The following is a 17,842-nucleotide window of genomic DNA, read 5'->3' as shown; positions in this document are numbered from 1 at the left end:
AACAACAAAACTCTTTCACCCCGCACTGCAGAACCTCTCAGAACCTCTCAGAACCTCTCAGAACCTCTGCTTTTGTCCACTGCCAAAACTGAAAGATGGACAAAATTTAATTAAGTTTCTGAGTTTTCCATCTCTGATCTCAGCATGCCGATTTTAGACTAATACACTGGGAACAGGATCTCTGTCTCTGATTAACTGTAATGCACATGCACCACACGGCCCCTTGTTCAGCTCAAACGATCAGCTGTGAAAACGTGTTGGACAGTTATTGATGTCGTGTCGTTCAAGGTTTCACTGTGGGCACAAGCCCAAGAATCCACTCTGCCTTTTCCTCTTTTTGACGGACCTAAAATGAATCAGTGCTGACATGGATGAGACAGACCTGAGGTTGGGATGTGGGGAAGTTAAGATGAAGCTAAACCCTCATCCCTGCACATCCACACATCCACACTCCCTCCACTTTTAGTTCATGTTTAAATGAAAGCTGTCTGTGGCTCTTTCGCTCTGAACACGAGAACGATGGAGTCTGCATGAAGAGAAAAGCAGAAAACCAAAAACAACATCGGCACACGTGAAACAAAGTCTTTGAAGGTTTGATCGCTGTGTGTCACTCGACATGATGTGGTCGTTACGGTGAAATCACACACGGCTGTTTTTATTGTAAATCTATTCCATACTGTTCCAGTTTCAAATGTAACACTCAAACTCTGTCGTTCAGCTACAACTGCAGTGTTTTTCCAAATAACCCTTTTTGTTTTCTTCATTTTAAATCGTTAAAACAGTATTTTAAACGTGCAGTAAATTGTAAACATCTGTCACAAAGCAAAAGCACTCAGTTACAGGACATTTTCTGGTCCTTTTAGGGTTCGAATTATATTTTTGAGGGTTAGATGTGAAAGGGATAAAGTTCTTAAAGCTTCTACCTCTGCCAGACCACTTTATAGATATTTACATATACAGTACACGTGCTCCCATCTCGCAACGTTAGCGCTAAAACTCTGAAAAGCTGATCCAGATGTTGATCGTCCCGCCGTACGTGGTGTCGAGCGGTTTGGTCGTTTCGCGCAGGACAGACTGTAACGACCAGGCCTCGGGGAAAACCTGAACGCAACATGAATGAGATGAAGGAGACTCCCAAGAAACCAGCAGCAACAAACCATAACAAACCCATTTAAAAAGCTTTATTAAAAACAAGCAGAAAAATGTCTGCTGCCGGGATCCACCGAGACTCTCACACACACACCCATCATTTAGATTTGACCAAAAGCACAAAGAAGACACACTGGTTGTCTCTTTGTCTCTTCTTGATTCTTTTGTCTGTCTCGTCTCACAGGTGGAGGAGGCGCTGAGTGAGGTGGACTTCCAGCTGAGGCTGGACCTTCATTTCACTGACAATGAGCAGCAGTAAGTTCTCGGAGCAGTTTGGGGCTGAATATACAAACGTTCTGGTTCTCAAACTGTGGTGCGTGTATGACCAAGTGGTACGCGAGCTTCCTGTGGTGGCACCTCAGAATCAGAAATACCATTTCTACTGTAAATTCCAGGTTAAGTGATGAGAGTGGAGCTGAAGAGTCGTCTTCTCTCTGACTCCATTTTAATCTAATGTACATGTGAGGAAGAGGAGGAGGAGGAGCAGATTATCTGCCTGCGTAGCTGACTTTGCTCGACCTATTTACCCCGGTGATAATGGTGATAATGGTGATAATGGTGATAATGGTGATAATGGTGATACTTTTTCTCTTTTCTCAGGTTGGTGTAAAAGCTCTGAAAATACTGATTAATACACATTCTGTCGAAGCTCTGCTCTTCTATCCAAGTGTAGCTAGTGTTGTTGTGTTGTGTTGTGTTGTGTTGTGTTGTGTGGTGTGTGTGTGTGTGTAATGACAAAAGACTGAATTATGAAGCACTTTCTCTTTATCCGTCCTCAGACTCCAGAGGACAGGACACACACTTTTTGCTTTCTTTCAGGACAATAAACAAAATTCTCTTTTCTATATCGTCTTTATTTAAACGTATTTATATTTGTCTGTGTGTCCTGTACTTACAGAGAAGTGACAATAAAAGTCTTTGAATCTTTGAAAATGCTAATAATGAAACGAGGTTTTCATTCAAAAATAAACAAAAACTGACAAAACAGGAAGATGAATAGCGTCCACTCCAGAGGAGCTTCAGTGTCGGTGTTCTCTTTGTGTTGATGTATATAATACAAACTAATATTCTTTAATAAAACACATATTAATGGCAAAATGTGTCTCAAGTGTTTAACTGCGGGGAAAACAAGCATTCACCTTCATGGTAGATGCTTTAAAACATTTGTCTGCTAGTGAAACATCTCTCCCCCCTCACTCCTCTCCCTCCTCTCCCCCCTCACTCGTCTCCCTCCTCAGGCTGGAGGAGATCCTGACTGTGCCGCTGATCAGCAGTCGCACCCTCAGTCTTCACTTCCACCCTCGTAAAGGCCTCCACCACCACGTCCCCGTCATGTTCGACTACTTCCACCTGTCGGTCATCTCTGTGTCCATACACGCCTCACTGGTTTCCTTACATCAGCCACTGATCAGGTAAAGAGCAGCTTTAGTGTGAAGAGAAAGCATATGATGATTATATTATTATTATTATTATTATTATTATTATTGTTAGTGTACATGCTGCAGATTACACAGCACTTGGCTGATTGGAACAGTAGCAGCTCCTGGCTGTTAGCTTATGTCTCCACACACACACACACACACAGCCTAAAGGTTTGTCTCTGCACGTGTCCTTCCTCTCTCCCCCTCTCTCCCCCCTCTCTCTCTCCAGCTTTGCTCGTACAGGGAAGGGCTCTTGGCTCGGGAAGAGTTCACCAGAGAGCTCCAGTGACCCATCTGCCATGTCTGTGGAGAACCTTGTGTTTGGCGCTGGTTACTGTAAGCCTGTCATCTCTGAGGTTTGTTCCAACTCCCATCGGGGGCGGGGCTCACCCTGCACAGGTCGCCAGTCCATCACAGCAACAACCATTCATTCTCACACCTACAGTCAATTTAGACTCTCCTGTCCTCAAATCTGTGGGAGGAAACCAGAGAACGTACTTGTTCTGATAAACCCAGGTCCTAACCACTGACATAAACGTGATCTGAGTTTAATCCGCCGCTGGATTTAGCTGCGATTAGTTTTGTCCTCCAGCCGTAAACACCAGTGAGATTATTACTGTGCTGTGGCTTTTAATAATATGTGAATAACTCTCCTGCCCGGGCATGTAGCCTCCAGACTCAGCATCTGGAAGACGATGGTCCGGGTCTCTTCACCTGTGCTCGTTGGTGCCACAGTTAAAGTCCCTGTAAAGTAATAAAAAGACCTTTTGAGTGAGAAATTCAGCTTTTATTCTCTGCTCTGAGACAGTGGACACGACTCTGCTCTCCCTGCTGTGTGTACAGATTATTACCGTTACCTGCAGTTAAACGACATGTCGCCGCAGGAGTCTGCTCCTCTTTCTCTTCTTATGCTCCACTTTGTTTCCTCATATTTAGGAGTGGAGAATCAAGTGTCAGAGCTTTTTCTGTGTGTTGTGACATCCATGGAGGACGGAGGATCATTCTGAACCACTGTTTTCTAACACAGTTGTAACGTGTGAGCAGGAGAAGCAGCAGAAATGTGAATCCATCTCGCAGAATTATTATTCAGCTGTGTTCACCTTATTATTTTATTACACTTTTATTACTTAGACAAAGAATCACTCTCGTTGTTCACATGAGAGTGATTTTAGGGAAGCGGTGTTTGCACTGACTGCTGTAAAGATTTGAGGTGGATTTAACATTTAAGACTAGATTATAAAAGGACTTTTAATTATAATTGCATTATAATCAGGTTAACACTTTACTTCACTGGAGTCTCACTATTTGGCAGGGTCTTGTTACTGCTTACTACCACTTTTTTGTGAAAAAGGAGCTTCATTAGAGACTTTAACATTAACACTTTTACATAAAACACTTATTTATTTTTTTATTAATCACAGTTAGGCTGTAAAAGTTGGATACATGTATAGACATTTAAAGTAAGATAAGACATTTCTCATCAAAAACTCATAAGTGACAAAAATTCAATGCTATGTGTTGGTTTCCTATCTGCTGCCAAGCAACGAAATTTCGTTGCCAGTTTTCACTGCTGTGTATTCTGTGCAATGACAATAAAAGGAAGTCTAAGTCTAAGTCTAAGTCTAACAAGCAACAAAAACATCAAACATCTCATCGCTGATTTAAAACGTAACTCATTTATAAAGATAGTCTTTTCTAAAGTGATGCCCAGTGATGTGAGTGAAACTTAAATCTTACAGAATGTACAGTAAGTTCTCGTGAGTGTTTATTTTATTCTTATTATGTATTTGTAAGCAGCTGAAACAAAGTTCTGTTCACCAGAGATGAGTAAAACAAATATAAAACATAAAAACATGAGCCCTAATAGAACAAACAATAAAACAATAAAAATACTGTAGAGTGTAATCGTAAAACAACACAACAAAAGGATGCAGATTCAGACCCGTGACCCTCGTGTGGAGGATAGAGTGTTAGACGATGATAAAGTTCAAGAGTTTTTCACAACTGAATTAATAACCTCAGTATAATTGAAAATAAAAGAATATTTACAGATGAAAGCTTGTACATGGAAGTTAAATGTTAAATCTGCCTCACATTTGTTGTTTTTGGCACATAGTGATGGTCTGTGTCTGTGTCTGTGTCACACATGAGTGGCTGGTTCTTCACAGAGAGCCATTCTCTTTAATAAAATCATGTGTGTACAGTTGTAAAGCTGTAGGTCTTTTAGAACACGTGTCTCTCACAGTCTTCACTGTAAATCTTAATGAGCCCCACACACCCTCCTCCCACTGGTTTTTACTCGCACCCCTGGCTGGGCACTTTTGTAAGCTCTGTGTTTAGCTCAGCGGGGGTTTTTTCGTTTGATCACAGTAATGAGCTCTGCTCACAAACGCCACGTTACCACATATCTGAAGGTGAGACTTGCACTCGACGCCTTCACCGTTTATTTATTTAAACGGTTTTCACCTTCTCTTTCCCCGTCCAACGATGCGTCACATCCTCTGAGTTTGATAACATCTGTATAACACCTGGAATTCATGAGTCAAGGTGATTGTGATGCTGTCAGAGGTGAGATTCCTCAGAATCTTGGGGGTAGGAGCTGAGGGAAATCAGAAAGTCTGGCCTTTGACGCCACAACAACTGTGATGTTGAACTTGTGGGAAGAAATTCTTCCTCTGACTCATCGCGTGAGTGAGAGATTGTGCACATTTTTCACATAATGTCGAGTTCATACAGGGAAAAACTCGATCCTGGCAGGCCTGTCTATAAAGCTGAGGCTGAATTATGAAAGTAAACATACAGATGTTCCTTCCTGGATCGGGTGTACCGCGCCGCTGCAATTACAGAGCGCACACAGGTCTGATGATAGGGCCGGCGTGTGGACTTGCCAGAGGCTCATTGTCAGTACATCCTCAGATACTCGCTGCATGCCTTTTCAAAGCTCTGAGCCCCGACTGGCGCTGCACAAACATCCAGCCGTGGGAGGAAGAGACCGGCACGCTGGTCACATTCGAGGCTGAAGGCCCACTGACTGATGTGCACCATGATGTTGATGTTGTCACAGCGTTAGCTCTTCAGGAAGATCAATGCATCAAGGCTGAGATGAAGTGTTCTGCCACACTGTTAGAGGGCCATCTGCTGGAAACACCAGGCACATTACAGCCTATAATCCTTCTGTTCACCTCCTCGCTGAGGTGATAAAACAAACCTTTATTTTGTAATAATCCACATCTTTCACCGTGTTGTTTAACCCTTTAACACCGAGAGTATCTCAGACGGAATTATGTGACTATGTTTGTGCTATGAACTTGCACGTCAACGTCAACGTGCGGCTATTACGGTAATTTCACTCGTGCTGTTGCAGGAAGAAAGCCAGCGAAACTGTACTTGAGACAAAAACTCAAACACATTTTACTCTAAATATGTGTAATACTGTTAAAATGTCAAATTTAACATGTGAAATCTGGTGTTCATGTTCGACTGCAGTGTTTTTCTAAATAAAACCTTTTGTTTTTCTTCATTTTAAATTGTTAATGCACTATTTTAACATGCAGTAAACTGTAAATAACTGCTAGATATTGAGTGTTCTTTTAAAATAATCAGAAATGCCTAAAAAATGGTGTTAGAAGGTTAAACTTCTTTGCACCTTTAGTTTTCTGTATTTTATGCTCCTGAACGTTTTCTTTAAATGTGCAACAACGACTCGGATTCTTACACTCCTCATGCTACTTCCACACACAGATGTGTGGGGGGTTTTACAGCTCACAGCAAGATGTGTTTAAGGCGCCCTAACATTACATTTGATCTTTCAACTAAGACAAGTCTGTACATCTGCAGGCTGTAAAGTCATGTCCCATTATTAGTATTATTATTGTTATCATTGTTATTATTAAGGCCATTTTCTTTTCTGAGAGATGAGAAGTGACCTACATAACAGCTGACATTTCCTCTGGGTCTTCTCCCTCTCTCTGTCTCTGTCTGGCTGTCTCTCTCTCTCTCTGTCTGTCTGTGTCTCTGCAGGGAAGCTTTTATGTGCCCAGTGAAAACTGCCTGCAGAGAGCTCACACGTGGCATCGTAGGCTGTGTCGCCTCCTGTTGGTGGCGTTCAGAGGTCTGCACACCTACTACACTGCACTGATGAAGGAGATCCCACAGCTGCAGCAGTCTGCGCTCGATGCAGGTGAGGAGTTAAAATGTCTTACTGCGACATGACTGTCACATGTAAACAAAATATTTTACAGAACACAACATGGAAGCAATGGTGGGAAAAAACAAGGTTTACGTCAATAAAACTCTAAAGAAATGATGTGAAAATAATTAGAATTAGTTTAATTTAAATGAAAATGAACTTTTATAGTTGATTACATACTGAAAACTGTGATTTTAAATAAAGTTATTAACTATCAAACATATGTGGTATTGGTAGATTAGAATTGTTGAGTTTAGATGATCTGTAATCTTGTTTTTACACAGTGGAATCAAATCCCCTGCAATAATCTCCTGTTTTATTTACAGATGTGCTGCCGGTCGAAGAAACTCTCAATCAGCTCACGATAGAATTACAGGTAATGTTTAAGCCACGCTCCTTATCAGGTTGTTTTTCAAATGGAAATCAGATTTTATTAATCTCTATAAATTATGCTTTGATGTTTATTTTGTGGCCTCTTGGGTTTTTTATAATTAACAAATTACAAATGCAAAATTTGTAATAATTAGCGAGTGAGTCCACAGATGTTAGGCCATAAATGGCGCCTGTATTACGCTGCTGCAGGTTTGACCTCAGAGAGTAGTTCAAGGTCATGGATATCTCAGCGCTACAGAACAATGTCTCTGCTGGAGGTGCAGAGAGTTGTCTCTAACCAGAAGGGCGGTGTTGAGTTTGATAGATAGATTGTTGATGCAGTGGTCTGCATGAAGTTCTGGACTCAGTGGTGACCCATCCACGTGTGAAAATGATGTCTCAATCTCCCTGAACCACTCTCACAATCTGAGCCTGAGGAATCCTGGTGTTGTCATCATGGAATCCATCCATCCGTCCGTCCATTTTCTACCGCTTTATCCTCCACATGAGGGTCTCATGGTGCCAATCTCAGCCGACACAGGGCGATAGGCGGAGTCACACCCTGGACCTGGACAGATCTCCAGTCCATCACAGGGCCACATAGAGACAAACAATAACCTATTCACCTAACCCCACATGTTTTTGGACTGTGGGAGGAAGCCGGAGAACCTGGAGAAAACCCACGCACACACGAGGCGAACATGCAGAAAGGCCCTTGTTCCGACCGGGTTCTCAAACCCGGGTCTTCTTGCTGCAAAGGCAACACCCTCTTCTTTGAATATGCCTGTAAAAACCTGCTCATTCAGTCAGCTGAACCTTGACCCAATCAACTGAAGCAACCCTAGATCCAAACACTGCCCCCACAGGTTTGTGCAGGAGGCACAGAGTGAAATATTAGTGTATGATGTTTGGGTTTTTTTGGGTTTTTGGTTTGGCAGTGTATCTGAAAGGTATAATTTTTTTTTACATTTTTGTTCTGTTATCAGCTGCAGGAGGGCCACGAGAAGGTAGCAGAGCAGATCAGCAGAGACGTGAGTCAGCTCTGCTCCCAGCTGGCTGCTCTGTGGAGCCGCTTCCTGGATGCTGCTGTGCTCAACCCCCACATCCTCTCCCATCTGGCCCAGGAGCACCACACACTCAGGGTGACAATCACACACACACACACACATCCAAACAGGCACATTTACAACACAACACTCTAACCTGTGACTCACAGGCTACATTAGCGTGCAGTGAAGACAGTCAGTGAAGACAGTCAGTGAAGACAGTCAGTGAAGACAGTCAGTAAGGACAGTCAGTGAAGACAGTCAGTGAAGACAGTCAGTGAAGACAGTCAGATCTCTCTGTTGTCTAAAAATCATAAACATTTGCACTGGTATGCGTTTGCCCTGAGGGGATTCTCTGCTGCCCCCCACCAGCAGCATTGGGGTGAAACAATGTGATGTTTGTGGTGATTTGCATGTGGTAAAGTTTTTATGATGACGATGTGTTTCTAATCGCTTATATACTGAATGACACAGCGTCATGATCACATACACCATTACATCACATACAAACATCAAAGTTGTTTGTTAGACCCTTGATTCATAAATCAAAATGTGTCTCATTGCTTAAAGGCAGTGTTGGAGATCCTGGGAGAAACATTTTCAATTCAGAATATCTTCAGACTTTGCTCCGAAGCTACGCCTCCTGAGCGCAGGACCACGCCACGAATACAGTTTTTTGGATACGAAAAACAACAAATACTCTCAAAAGATCACAAAGACATGAAGTCCAGTAGAAACAGAGCCACAGTGGCATCATTTTGCAGCCTTTTCTGTCGCCACCGTTCAAACGCAGCACCCATGTTCACTGTGGTCTCGGATTGCTCTGCATCAGCCTTTTTCTTGGCAGTAGCGTTCCCAAAAAACGTCTTTCATCATATATCATATATAACAGGAGACAACACCTGTCTCCTTTTCTGCCGTAACGTAGCTGCAATACGAGCGTGCATAGGGAGAGGGGGACCACACACTAGGATTGGATGGTGTTTTTAGAGGCCTGTCCACTCCACAGGTCATTTAATTGTTTGATTTCTGTGACAGTTCATTCATTAATTGGTTACAATCGGGGTGTGAAGAGGATTTTAAGCAATACGGTAAAAAATGCTCCAGAAAATGATCTCTCACCTCACCTTTAACAAGGTGCAGCATCCTTTGTCCTTTACCCTCATCCAGTGTGAGAAATGTAAAGGTATAAAGTAAACACAAAAACATAAAAACATAATGAAAAGATAAGATAAGACTGATGCTCTGCCGACATGTGACATTTTCTTTGTCTGTCCCTGAAATCACCAGGTCAGGAGGTTCTCGGAGGCTTACTTCTTCACGGAACACTCCAAAGAGATATCGCTTACTTTCCAAGAGGAATTGTGAGTACATATACATATATATATAATTATATGAGTGAGTGAAAAAAGTATTAATATTATTACTGTCTGAATGCAGAATCAACAGACATGGCCAGATCGCTGCAGAAGTGCGGAACTCGGACTACCTGACCAAGATGCCTCCTTTACCGGTCGAGTGCCTGGACATCGATGGAGACTGGAACAGCCTGCCCATTATCTTTGAGGACAGATATGTGGAGTCTCCACAAACAGGTGACAGCTGTTGTCTTATTTACACCGAATCTCATTGAACCAAATGAGTAATGTCTCCCTTTTTGTTCCAGTGAGGGCGTCACACGTGCCTGCAACTTGTGAGAAGCAGACCACTTCAGATCCAGTCAGCATGTTTTCCAAAAAGACTTTTAAAAGCAGCCAGGGAGCCAGATCACCAGCCACACATTCAGATCCCTTGGACAGTGATGATTGTATTGACCTGCCCACGTACGTCTCCTTCATAGCGGAGCAGAGTAAAACTCACACCAACATCAGACGTGTTCAGAGTCCAGTTCCTCCTGAGGACAGAGCTGAAATCCCAGCTCAGTCGGACGCAGAACCCTTGAAGGAACCCACAGAAAAACAGGGCCTGGTTGAGGAGAACTGTGATTCAGCCCTGAGACACATCACAGTCGAGCCTTGTGACGTGGATCCCTGCCGAGGCCAAACGGTTCACACTCCACTCACGCTCTCCACGAACAGCAATTATGAGTCGTCTCATCACGATGCCAAAAACCAGAGAAATGCAAGAGAGAGTCAACACAATGAAAAGCCGTCCGAAAATCCCTCCTTGAATGGTGAGAGTGAGGACCTTCCTCTCATCAGCCTGCCCACCGTGCATGTACATCCGGTCATATCTGCCTTACCAGGTGATCTCAGAAAAGAGGCGACTCACCGCGGAGGCCTGGTTAACTCCAAGATCATGAAGCGCTCGTCCTCGGTTATTTCCGACTCAGGTATAGAGAGTGAGCCCAGCTCCGTGGCGTGGCCCGTGGACGCCGCGCAGCGCGGACGACCACCACTGGACTTCTGCAACGACCGGGAGTTCTCGCAGCAGATAGTTTGTCGCCACCCGGTCCACCGCAGTTCTCTGGAAGGCCTGCAGATGGAGAGTAACGGCAGCCTTCCGAGCGCTGGCATCCAGGCTTCACTCACCTCCATCAGCTCCCTGCCCTATGAGGAGGACCAGCAACTGAGGCAGCTCAGCAAACTGACCAAGTCAGTCTCAGCACCACAGATAAGCAGTCCAGAAGATGCTGAAGAGGACCACGTGTTGCTAAACCAGGAAGCAAACCCGAAGAGCTTATTGAAACACCAGGACCTGTGTAAGAACAGCTCTTCCCTGATCAGCAACCTCGATTCAGAGCGATCAGAGTCGTCTCTGTTAGAAACAAGTTCAGCTACAAACGTTGTCGAGGAGTACGGTCGATGTGAGACGAGCGCGTCTGACGTGTCCGTTGAAGGCCGTCATGTGACAGAACGCGACGGCGAGAACACAGCGAGTGTGTCAGCGGAGGACGTGCATCTCACTGAATCAGAGGCAGTGCCCTGCAGCTGTGTGCATGACAGTGCCAACCGTTTCCATGAGTCTTTAGTGGATGCTGACCAGGACCAGGACCTGGACCAGGAGGGTCTGGACTCATCTGAAACACCACTCGAGTTTTCCAACAATCTACATAACAGCAGCACCACCACAGCAGCGCAGAGGCCCAGCGACCTCGCCGGGCTCACAGACGGTGATATTGTGTCACCCTTTGACCTCAATGGGATCTCATCCAGTGAGAAAGAGCCATTGGACGGTCAGACCAAGTCTTCTAAGATCCCCAACTCGGGTCTGGCGTTCGTAAATAAAAAGATGGTGGAGGTGGTGAACATGTCGGTGTCCTGCGCCCCGACCTGCCTGCCGTTCTCTTCAGTCTTGAGAGACTCTCCGTCCATCAGCGGAATGTCGACTCGCCAGGCTGCATCGCCGATCACCAATCAGCCGCTCGGCTCCTTTGGGATCATCTCCTCGTCTTCTTTCAACCCGCTGAACACGGACGAGGAGACCAATGAGCGGATGCTGAAGTAAGTACGATCACTTCACTGTCGACAAAGGACGAGTTGTGCTGTGATTGTCATTTAAAGCCCAAACGCAAAGTCTGTTATCTGGAATCACATTAGCATTAGCATTAGCATGAACCTAACCCTCTCGCTTTCTTCTTAACTTAAAGTCAGGATCCATGTCTTCTGTTCAGCCTGAATTTGCTATTTTTGCAGGTTTCAAAATGTACATTTGAAAATCTTAGATTTAGCTGCTCGACAGTTACAGTGGATAAGCTAATGACCGTCGCTCACGGCTGCAGTGAAACATTTTCTTGTATTTTGTACAGTGAGTTTGTGTCCACTGTCAAACTGTCCATCGACTGGGATTTTTAGAACTTCTCCTTGTGTTTCGCAGCGTTTGCAGCTCACTTTACTGATGCAACGTTGCTGTTGCCTCCATCTCTCCCCGTGTGCAGCACAAAATGAATGATATATGGTCAGTTTACATCTGAAAGTGACACTCTCATGTCGGTCACAGTCCCACTTCCACTCCATTTCAACAGATGAGGAGTTGCTCTGACACTTCAGCGACAGTTGCATTGCCTTTGCCAAAGTCTCGTCTTTACAAAATGATTAATCGTATAATTGAAAGTTGCTTTTGCCATAATGTTTTGACCTCAAATGGAAATACGTGACGTGATTCCAGTGTAACTTGACACCTCAGGCATGTTCAGAGGTGTTAGTTTAATCTTTCCCGGCAGGTGAGAGTGCGTCTCTGACCTTCCTGTCAATAAATCATTTTTTGGAAATTGAAAATGAAAATGAAGGCTCTCTACCAAGGAAAACTTTGGAGGAGTTATATTATAATCTGAAGCAGCTCCTGGAAACAAGGTCAAAACACAAGGTTTTATGGATGTGCAGAGACGGCGGTAGACATCTGGGGAAGAAGCTGGCACTTACTCATGCTTGGAAAGCGAAGCATAACAAAATGCGGGCAAATTTGAAGCGAGGGAGTCAAGAGGAGGTGAAATGCCTCCTGAATGTATTAAATCACATCAAAGAGTGTGCAGACAAATCCGTCATGATAGCCCAGAGTTCAGGGACTGGAATGGGATTTGTTTTGACTCCTGCACAGCGAAGATCTCTAACCTGGCTGCATGACAGGATCATAAAATGTAGAGAAGCTACTTACAACTGAGATTTCTTGGCTGTAACCAGTGGTTTGCGTGCGAGGCGGCAGCGTGAAGTGAAATTAAACAAAACTCTGGTGGGAAACTCACGCAAGGCTGAAGATTTCTCTTTATGAAATGAAAACTTAGAGCAGCATTTTATTCCGTATTTGCTTCTCTTGTTTTTTTTTCCATGGTTCTCCAGTTTCTACAAAGCCAAAGAGGAGCTGTTCAAAGAGCTGAGCTTCCCGGCCAGCCTGTACAGCGACCTTCCTCTCCTCGCGTCAGATCTGCCCTACTTCCCACCCGAGGAGGACGACGAGGAGTTTGATGACGGCATTCATCTTGTCGTGTGCGTCCATGGGCTTGACGGTGAGGTGCATCGACGTTCTATAACACGATACAGTCTCTGAGTGAAGTGTAATGTTCCACACATTTTAAATATCACGGTGTTCCCAACATCAAAAGAGCTGAGCTTGAACATGTGTGTGCATCATTTCATCCTCGCTCCCAGGAAACAGCGCAGATCTCCGGCTGGTGAAGACGTTCATTGAGTTAGGGCTGCCGGGATCCAGGCTGGACTTCCTCATGTCTGAGAGGAACCAGGTGAAGTGTGCCGTCACACTCTGTGGAAGTGCTTGCTTCAAGGCAATTTGCCCGAGTTGCTGACAAATGTGCTTTCCTTTTTGCCGCGTTCCCTGCAGACCGACACGTTTGCAGATTTTGACACCATGACGGACAGGCTGCTGGACGAGATCATCCAGCATATCCAACTGTACAATCTCACCATAGGCAGGATCAGGTCAGTCACACATCACACTTCACCGGACGTATTTCCTGTTGGAGTGATCTGGACTGAGGGTTTGATGCAGAGTCAGGGGACAGGAACTCCAGCAGCGTGCCGTGTGGCCAGTAGATGGCAGCACAGTCTGCACCTTGAGTCATGCGCTTGCCTTCACTTGCAGGACTCACAGTTAATATTTAAAATGGATAAGTGGCACAGAATTGATGGAAAGGTCTTATCGTGCAGTGCCAATAAGTTTCTGACTTTGACTTGATAGATGATGCTCGTCTGTGCAGCGCAGTGCTGCTGCTTTCCCATCAAATTAAGCCATTTATCTTCCCACATAATTGCCCTCAATGTGCCAATTTATTATTTTTTGTTTTTGCCTACCCAAGTTTGTTAACTTTCTTTATTGTGGGCATATTCTCCAGAGAGTGCGACTTAAACACAGAAGCAATGGCCTGCAACAGCAGCATCTGGTTCTTTCTATATTATCTCTAAATTTAGTTTGATAGGAGACAGATGAGGGGGAGCACACTCGGTGATGTGGAATTTTGTGTAGAGCTGCAGCAGTACAGTAATTAAACTAAGTGACAGACTTCGCCTCTTGAAACTAATCCTTCCCACTGCTGAGGAGATGTTAATAATTTGTATGGCGCAGTGCGTCCTCTATGTTAGTGTCATTAAGTCGTCATTGCCTTTGAGGATGTTTAAACAGTTACCAAGTTAATGAATTCCCTGTAATTACCAGCGTTGCAGCTAAAATCTCCAGACAGCAGCCGTAGAAACGCTACACTGGTCTCCTTGCGGCGGCGTCTAAAAATAAAGATGTTGCAGTGTCAGAGGTCAGCGGCGTTGGAGGCTCTGTTTTTTTTTCCAGCCACCCACTCGAGTTGCAAGTTTATCTCTGTGAAAGTTGTTTGTCTTCGGCCAACAGCTTCATCGGCCACTCTCTGGGGAACGTCATCATCCGCTCGGTGCTGACAAGGCCTCGCTTCCGCTGCTATCTGCCCAAGCTGCACACTTTCCTCTCGCTGTCGGGCCCACACTTGGGAACGCTGTACAACAGCAGCACGCTGGTCAGCACAGGTGAGCGGGAAACGCACTCTGCTGCTTTTTAGAATGCTGCATGTCAATGAAATGTGCTCAATACCGTCCAAGTGCTCAGTGTTAAAGGAGGCGTGTCTACGTTGCTTAGGTCTGTGGTTGATGCAGAAGCTGAAGAAGTCAGGCTCCCTGCTGCAGCTCACCTTCAGAGACCACGTCGATCCACGGAAAACATTCCTCTATCTCCTGAGCCAGAAACCAGGTACGACACCGTATCGACCGACTGCCTCGCTTTACTCGCGGTTACTTGAAAGTCTGTGTGTTCAAACATTCAGTGAAAAAGTCTACGTCAGCTCTCTAACACGGCAACCGCTGCAGCAGTGAGAGGCCTGAGAGGCCTTCCCACTGTCTGAGTGGAACAAAGCAGTCGTTTGTCACCCTGAAGAAGAAGATAAGCTCCACCCCTCTGACAAAATGATCCAAACCCACCAGTACACTCTCTTAAAAGCACACTGACAGGAGACAAGCACTGTTTTATCAAGCCTGAATGCACCTTGTGTTTTACAACCAGTTCTTTTCCTCTGTCTCACACACACACACACACACACACACACACACACACACACACACGCACATGCACGCCAGTCCCATTCACTTATTTGCCCTGTGTCCCCGTAGGTCTCCAGTTCTTCAAGAACGTGGTGTTGGTGGCGTCTCCACAGGACCGCTACGTCCCTTTCCACTCTGCCAGAATAGAAATGTGCAAAACCGCTCTCAAAGACAAAACCACAGGTGAGGAATGAAATAACTATGATTATGATATGTTATGATGCTCTTATGGCAGCCTTGGCGCGGTTATTTTATGCCGGCCACTGGTCAGAGTGCGACACAAGAATCAAGCCGAACAATGCCGAACTGTAGATCAGTAAAAAAGACTTAATAATCCTGAAAAATGTGGATTAATCTCCAACAATTACCAGAGAAATGTCTAAAATATCCATATTTAACAGAGGAGTCTGGTGTAGTTCAGTGCAGTGACTGTGTCAGACGGAGTCTGTGCTCCGCTCATGGAGGAAGTAGTGAACAAATAGTTTTAATGAACTGATTCTAATGATTCAGTTACACTGAAAACAACTGCTTTACAAGTCACTCGTCACTCGTGTGTGTGTAAACTGAAGTCACGGCAGTTTCATGCAGCTGTGCAGTGATAACTCCGCCCATATTGAGCTGGGACCATAGGTGGAAAAGGAGCTTTATTGTCATACAGTAAATGTTATTCCATCGTTATCCATGTGTCCCCAAAACTACTCAAAAACATAGCACACAAAATAGCCTAAACTGTAACTGTCCTCATTGTGACTGTGAAGGACCCGTGTACACCGAGATGATCAACAACCTCCTCCAGCCGCTGGTGGGAGCTAAAGAATGCCAGCTCATCCGGCAGAACGTGTTTCACGCCCTGCCCAACACGGCCAACACCCTGATCGGCCGCGCGGCCCACATCGCCGTCCTGGACTCTGAGCTTTTCCTGGAGAAGTTCTTCTTAGTGGCAGGACTCGACTACTTCAAGTGAAGGTGCTCGTCCCGCAGGCGGCGGAGCCAGGACTTTACCCTCGCCTTGTAAGAGTGAAACTTCATGTATATAATGTCAGGAGCGGGAGAGGTAAGGCCTGTGTGTGCGTGCATAAGAAAAGAAAAAGGTCATCATGTATTGTGACTGGTTTTCATGAACTCAAAGTGTGTGAGTTTAACGCGTAGCCATGCGAAACAGAACATCTGACGTCAGACTGCGGATGTTTCTGTCGGCCTTATGAACACTAACAGACGCTCATTTTGGTTGATAGCATTTAGCGACTCACAGCTGACGTCGATCCAAGTCCTACGACATCTTAGGACGGCGGCGACAAAAAGATGCAAAGCATTTATCCTTCTGATTGTACATGACATTGTTGTACAAAACCAAACGACGGTCCTTTATACAGAAAATAGTATATTGTTTAAATGTATTTATTTTTTAATCTGCTAATGTCTCTACAGTGTAAGTATTCCATCCGAGTGTGGCGTCGTCCTCATTGAATCCATCAAATGAAATGACTTTATGGAAGTGTTATTATTCTGTGTAGCCTAGGATTCAGTGCGGTGAGTCTAAAAAAGGAAAAAAAGATCTATATTTTTTCATACATTTACTTTGATTCGTTTATAATTAACTACATTCACCCTGATTGGCCGCACATTTAGCTCAATGAGAATTGTAGTATATTTGATACCAATGCCACGTTTGGCCACTTTTTTGACTGTTTGCACACTTTCATGCTGCGCCTGTCAAACATGACAAAAACAACCACCTGACACAGTTTACCGCCAAATATTGTGTTTGACTGTTTTTGTTGTAAATCTGGAGGGAAATTGCAAGAAATGATGCGTTGTGCAAAAGCTGGAGGCGTGATTTACTCATTTGGCATCACAGGGTCAAGTGTGAAGGATTTAGAGGAATATATCACCACAATATAATATAATATACTCTCTATTCATTCTTGTGTATTTGTCAACTTAGAATGAACCCTTTATATTCATGAGAAGCAGTTCCTCTTCCACAGAATTCACCGCGTTGTACCGGCCGTGTACGTACGAGCTGAGAATGGACCAAATGCTGGCTCCAGGGAGAGCTTTTTAGGTTTTTATGCTTCCTTCAGGCCACTGCAATTTCCCCTCATATGCAGTATATACACTGGAGAGTGTGAAGAAGGGGAGATTTAGATGAGCTGAGGGCGGAGTGGAGTTGGTAAGCAAACGCTGGCGGCAGCTGACGGTGAAGAGTAACTCGACGACTTAAGTTCTAATACTAATAACTGTTCAGCTGTTTGCTTTGCATAAATGGAGCCAAAAGAAATGGATGAAATTGATGTAAATTCAGATTTAAAGGAATACTTCACCAATTTGCATTTAGCTTTGTATTACTAGAAGAGGGAATAAGAATAGTATTTTTGAAAAAATTGTGCTTCTCAACCTCAGTTTCCCCAGAGTCGAGGAAACTGACACTTGGTCCGAGGCTTTTTAGACCCACTCGTAGGGGGGCGGGACCTCATTCCCAGAATGTGAACAGGACCAAGTGTCACGGGTGGGAAACTGAACTTTTCTGAGAAATACTAGCTCTATTCTAGTAACACAAAGCTACATGCAAATCTGTGACGTTTTCCTTTAAGTTTATATGGAAACAACATTGCTAAGACTGGCTTCACTGTAAAGAAAACAGAAATATAACCT

At 44.5% G+C, this 17,842-nt stretch overlaps 1 protein-coding gene across 1 annotated transcript in view; it reads left to right on the top strand.

The window, feature by feature from the left end:
• fam135b (family with sequence similarity 135 member B) overlaps positions 1–17,542 on the top strand; it is a 40,984-nt gene extending 23,442 nt beyond the window's left edge. Inside the window, exons 5-20 of the mRNA XM_044053013.1 lie at positions 1,334–1,404; positions 2,388–2,561; positions 2,800–2,926; positions 6,591–6,750; positions 7,086–7,135; positions 8,118–8,273; positions 9,468–9,541; positions 9,618–9,772; positions 9,844–11,620; positions 12,953–13,119; positions 13,262–13,353; positions 13,452–13,549; positions 14,469–14,620; positions 14,730–14,840; positions 15,257–15,370; positions 15,946–17,542. Of these exons, the coding sequence (XP_043908948.1) occupies positions 1,334–1,404; positions 2,388–2,561; positions 2,800–2,926; positions 6,591–6,750; positions 7,086–7,135; positions 8,118–8,273; positions 9,468–9,541; positions 9,618–9,772; positions 9,844–11,620; positions 12,953–13,119; positions 13,262–13,353; positions 13,452–13,549; positions 14,469–14,620; positions 14,730–14,840; positions 15,257–15,370; positions 15,946–16,151 (3,684 nt within the window). The 3' untranslated portion in view covers positions 16,152–17,542. The remainder of the gene's footprint in view (positions 1–1,333; positions 1,405–2,387; positions 2,562–2,799; positions 2,927–6,590; positions 6,751–7,085; positions 7,136–8,117; positions 8,274–9,467; positions 9,542–9,617; positions 9,773–9,843; positions 11,621–12,952; positions 13,120–13,261; positions 13,354–13,451; positions 13,550–14,468; positions 14,621–14,729; positions 14,841–15,256; positions 15,371–15,945) is intronic.
• The last annotated feature ends 300 nt before the right edge of the window (positions 17,543–17,842 follow it).

The sequence above is a fragment of the Solea senegalensis genome, linkage group LG20 (genome assembly GCF_019176455.1).
Source record: "Solea senegalensis isolate Sse05_10M linkage group LG20, IFAPA_SoseM_1, whole genome shotgun sequence".
NCBI lineage: Eukaryota > Metazoa > Chordata > Actinopteri > Pleuronectiformes > Soleidae > Solea > Solea senegalensis.
Note: the sequence above shows the minus strand (reverse complement) of the source record. Positions and strands in the feature narration are given on the sequence as shown.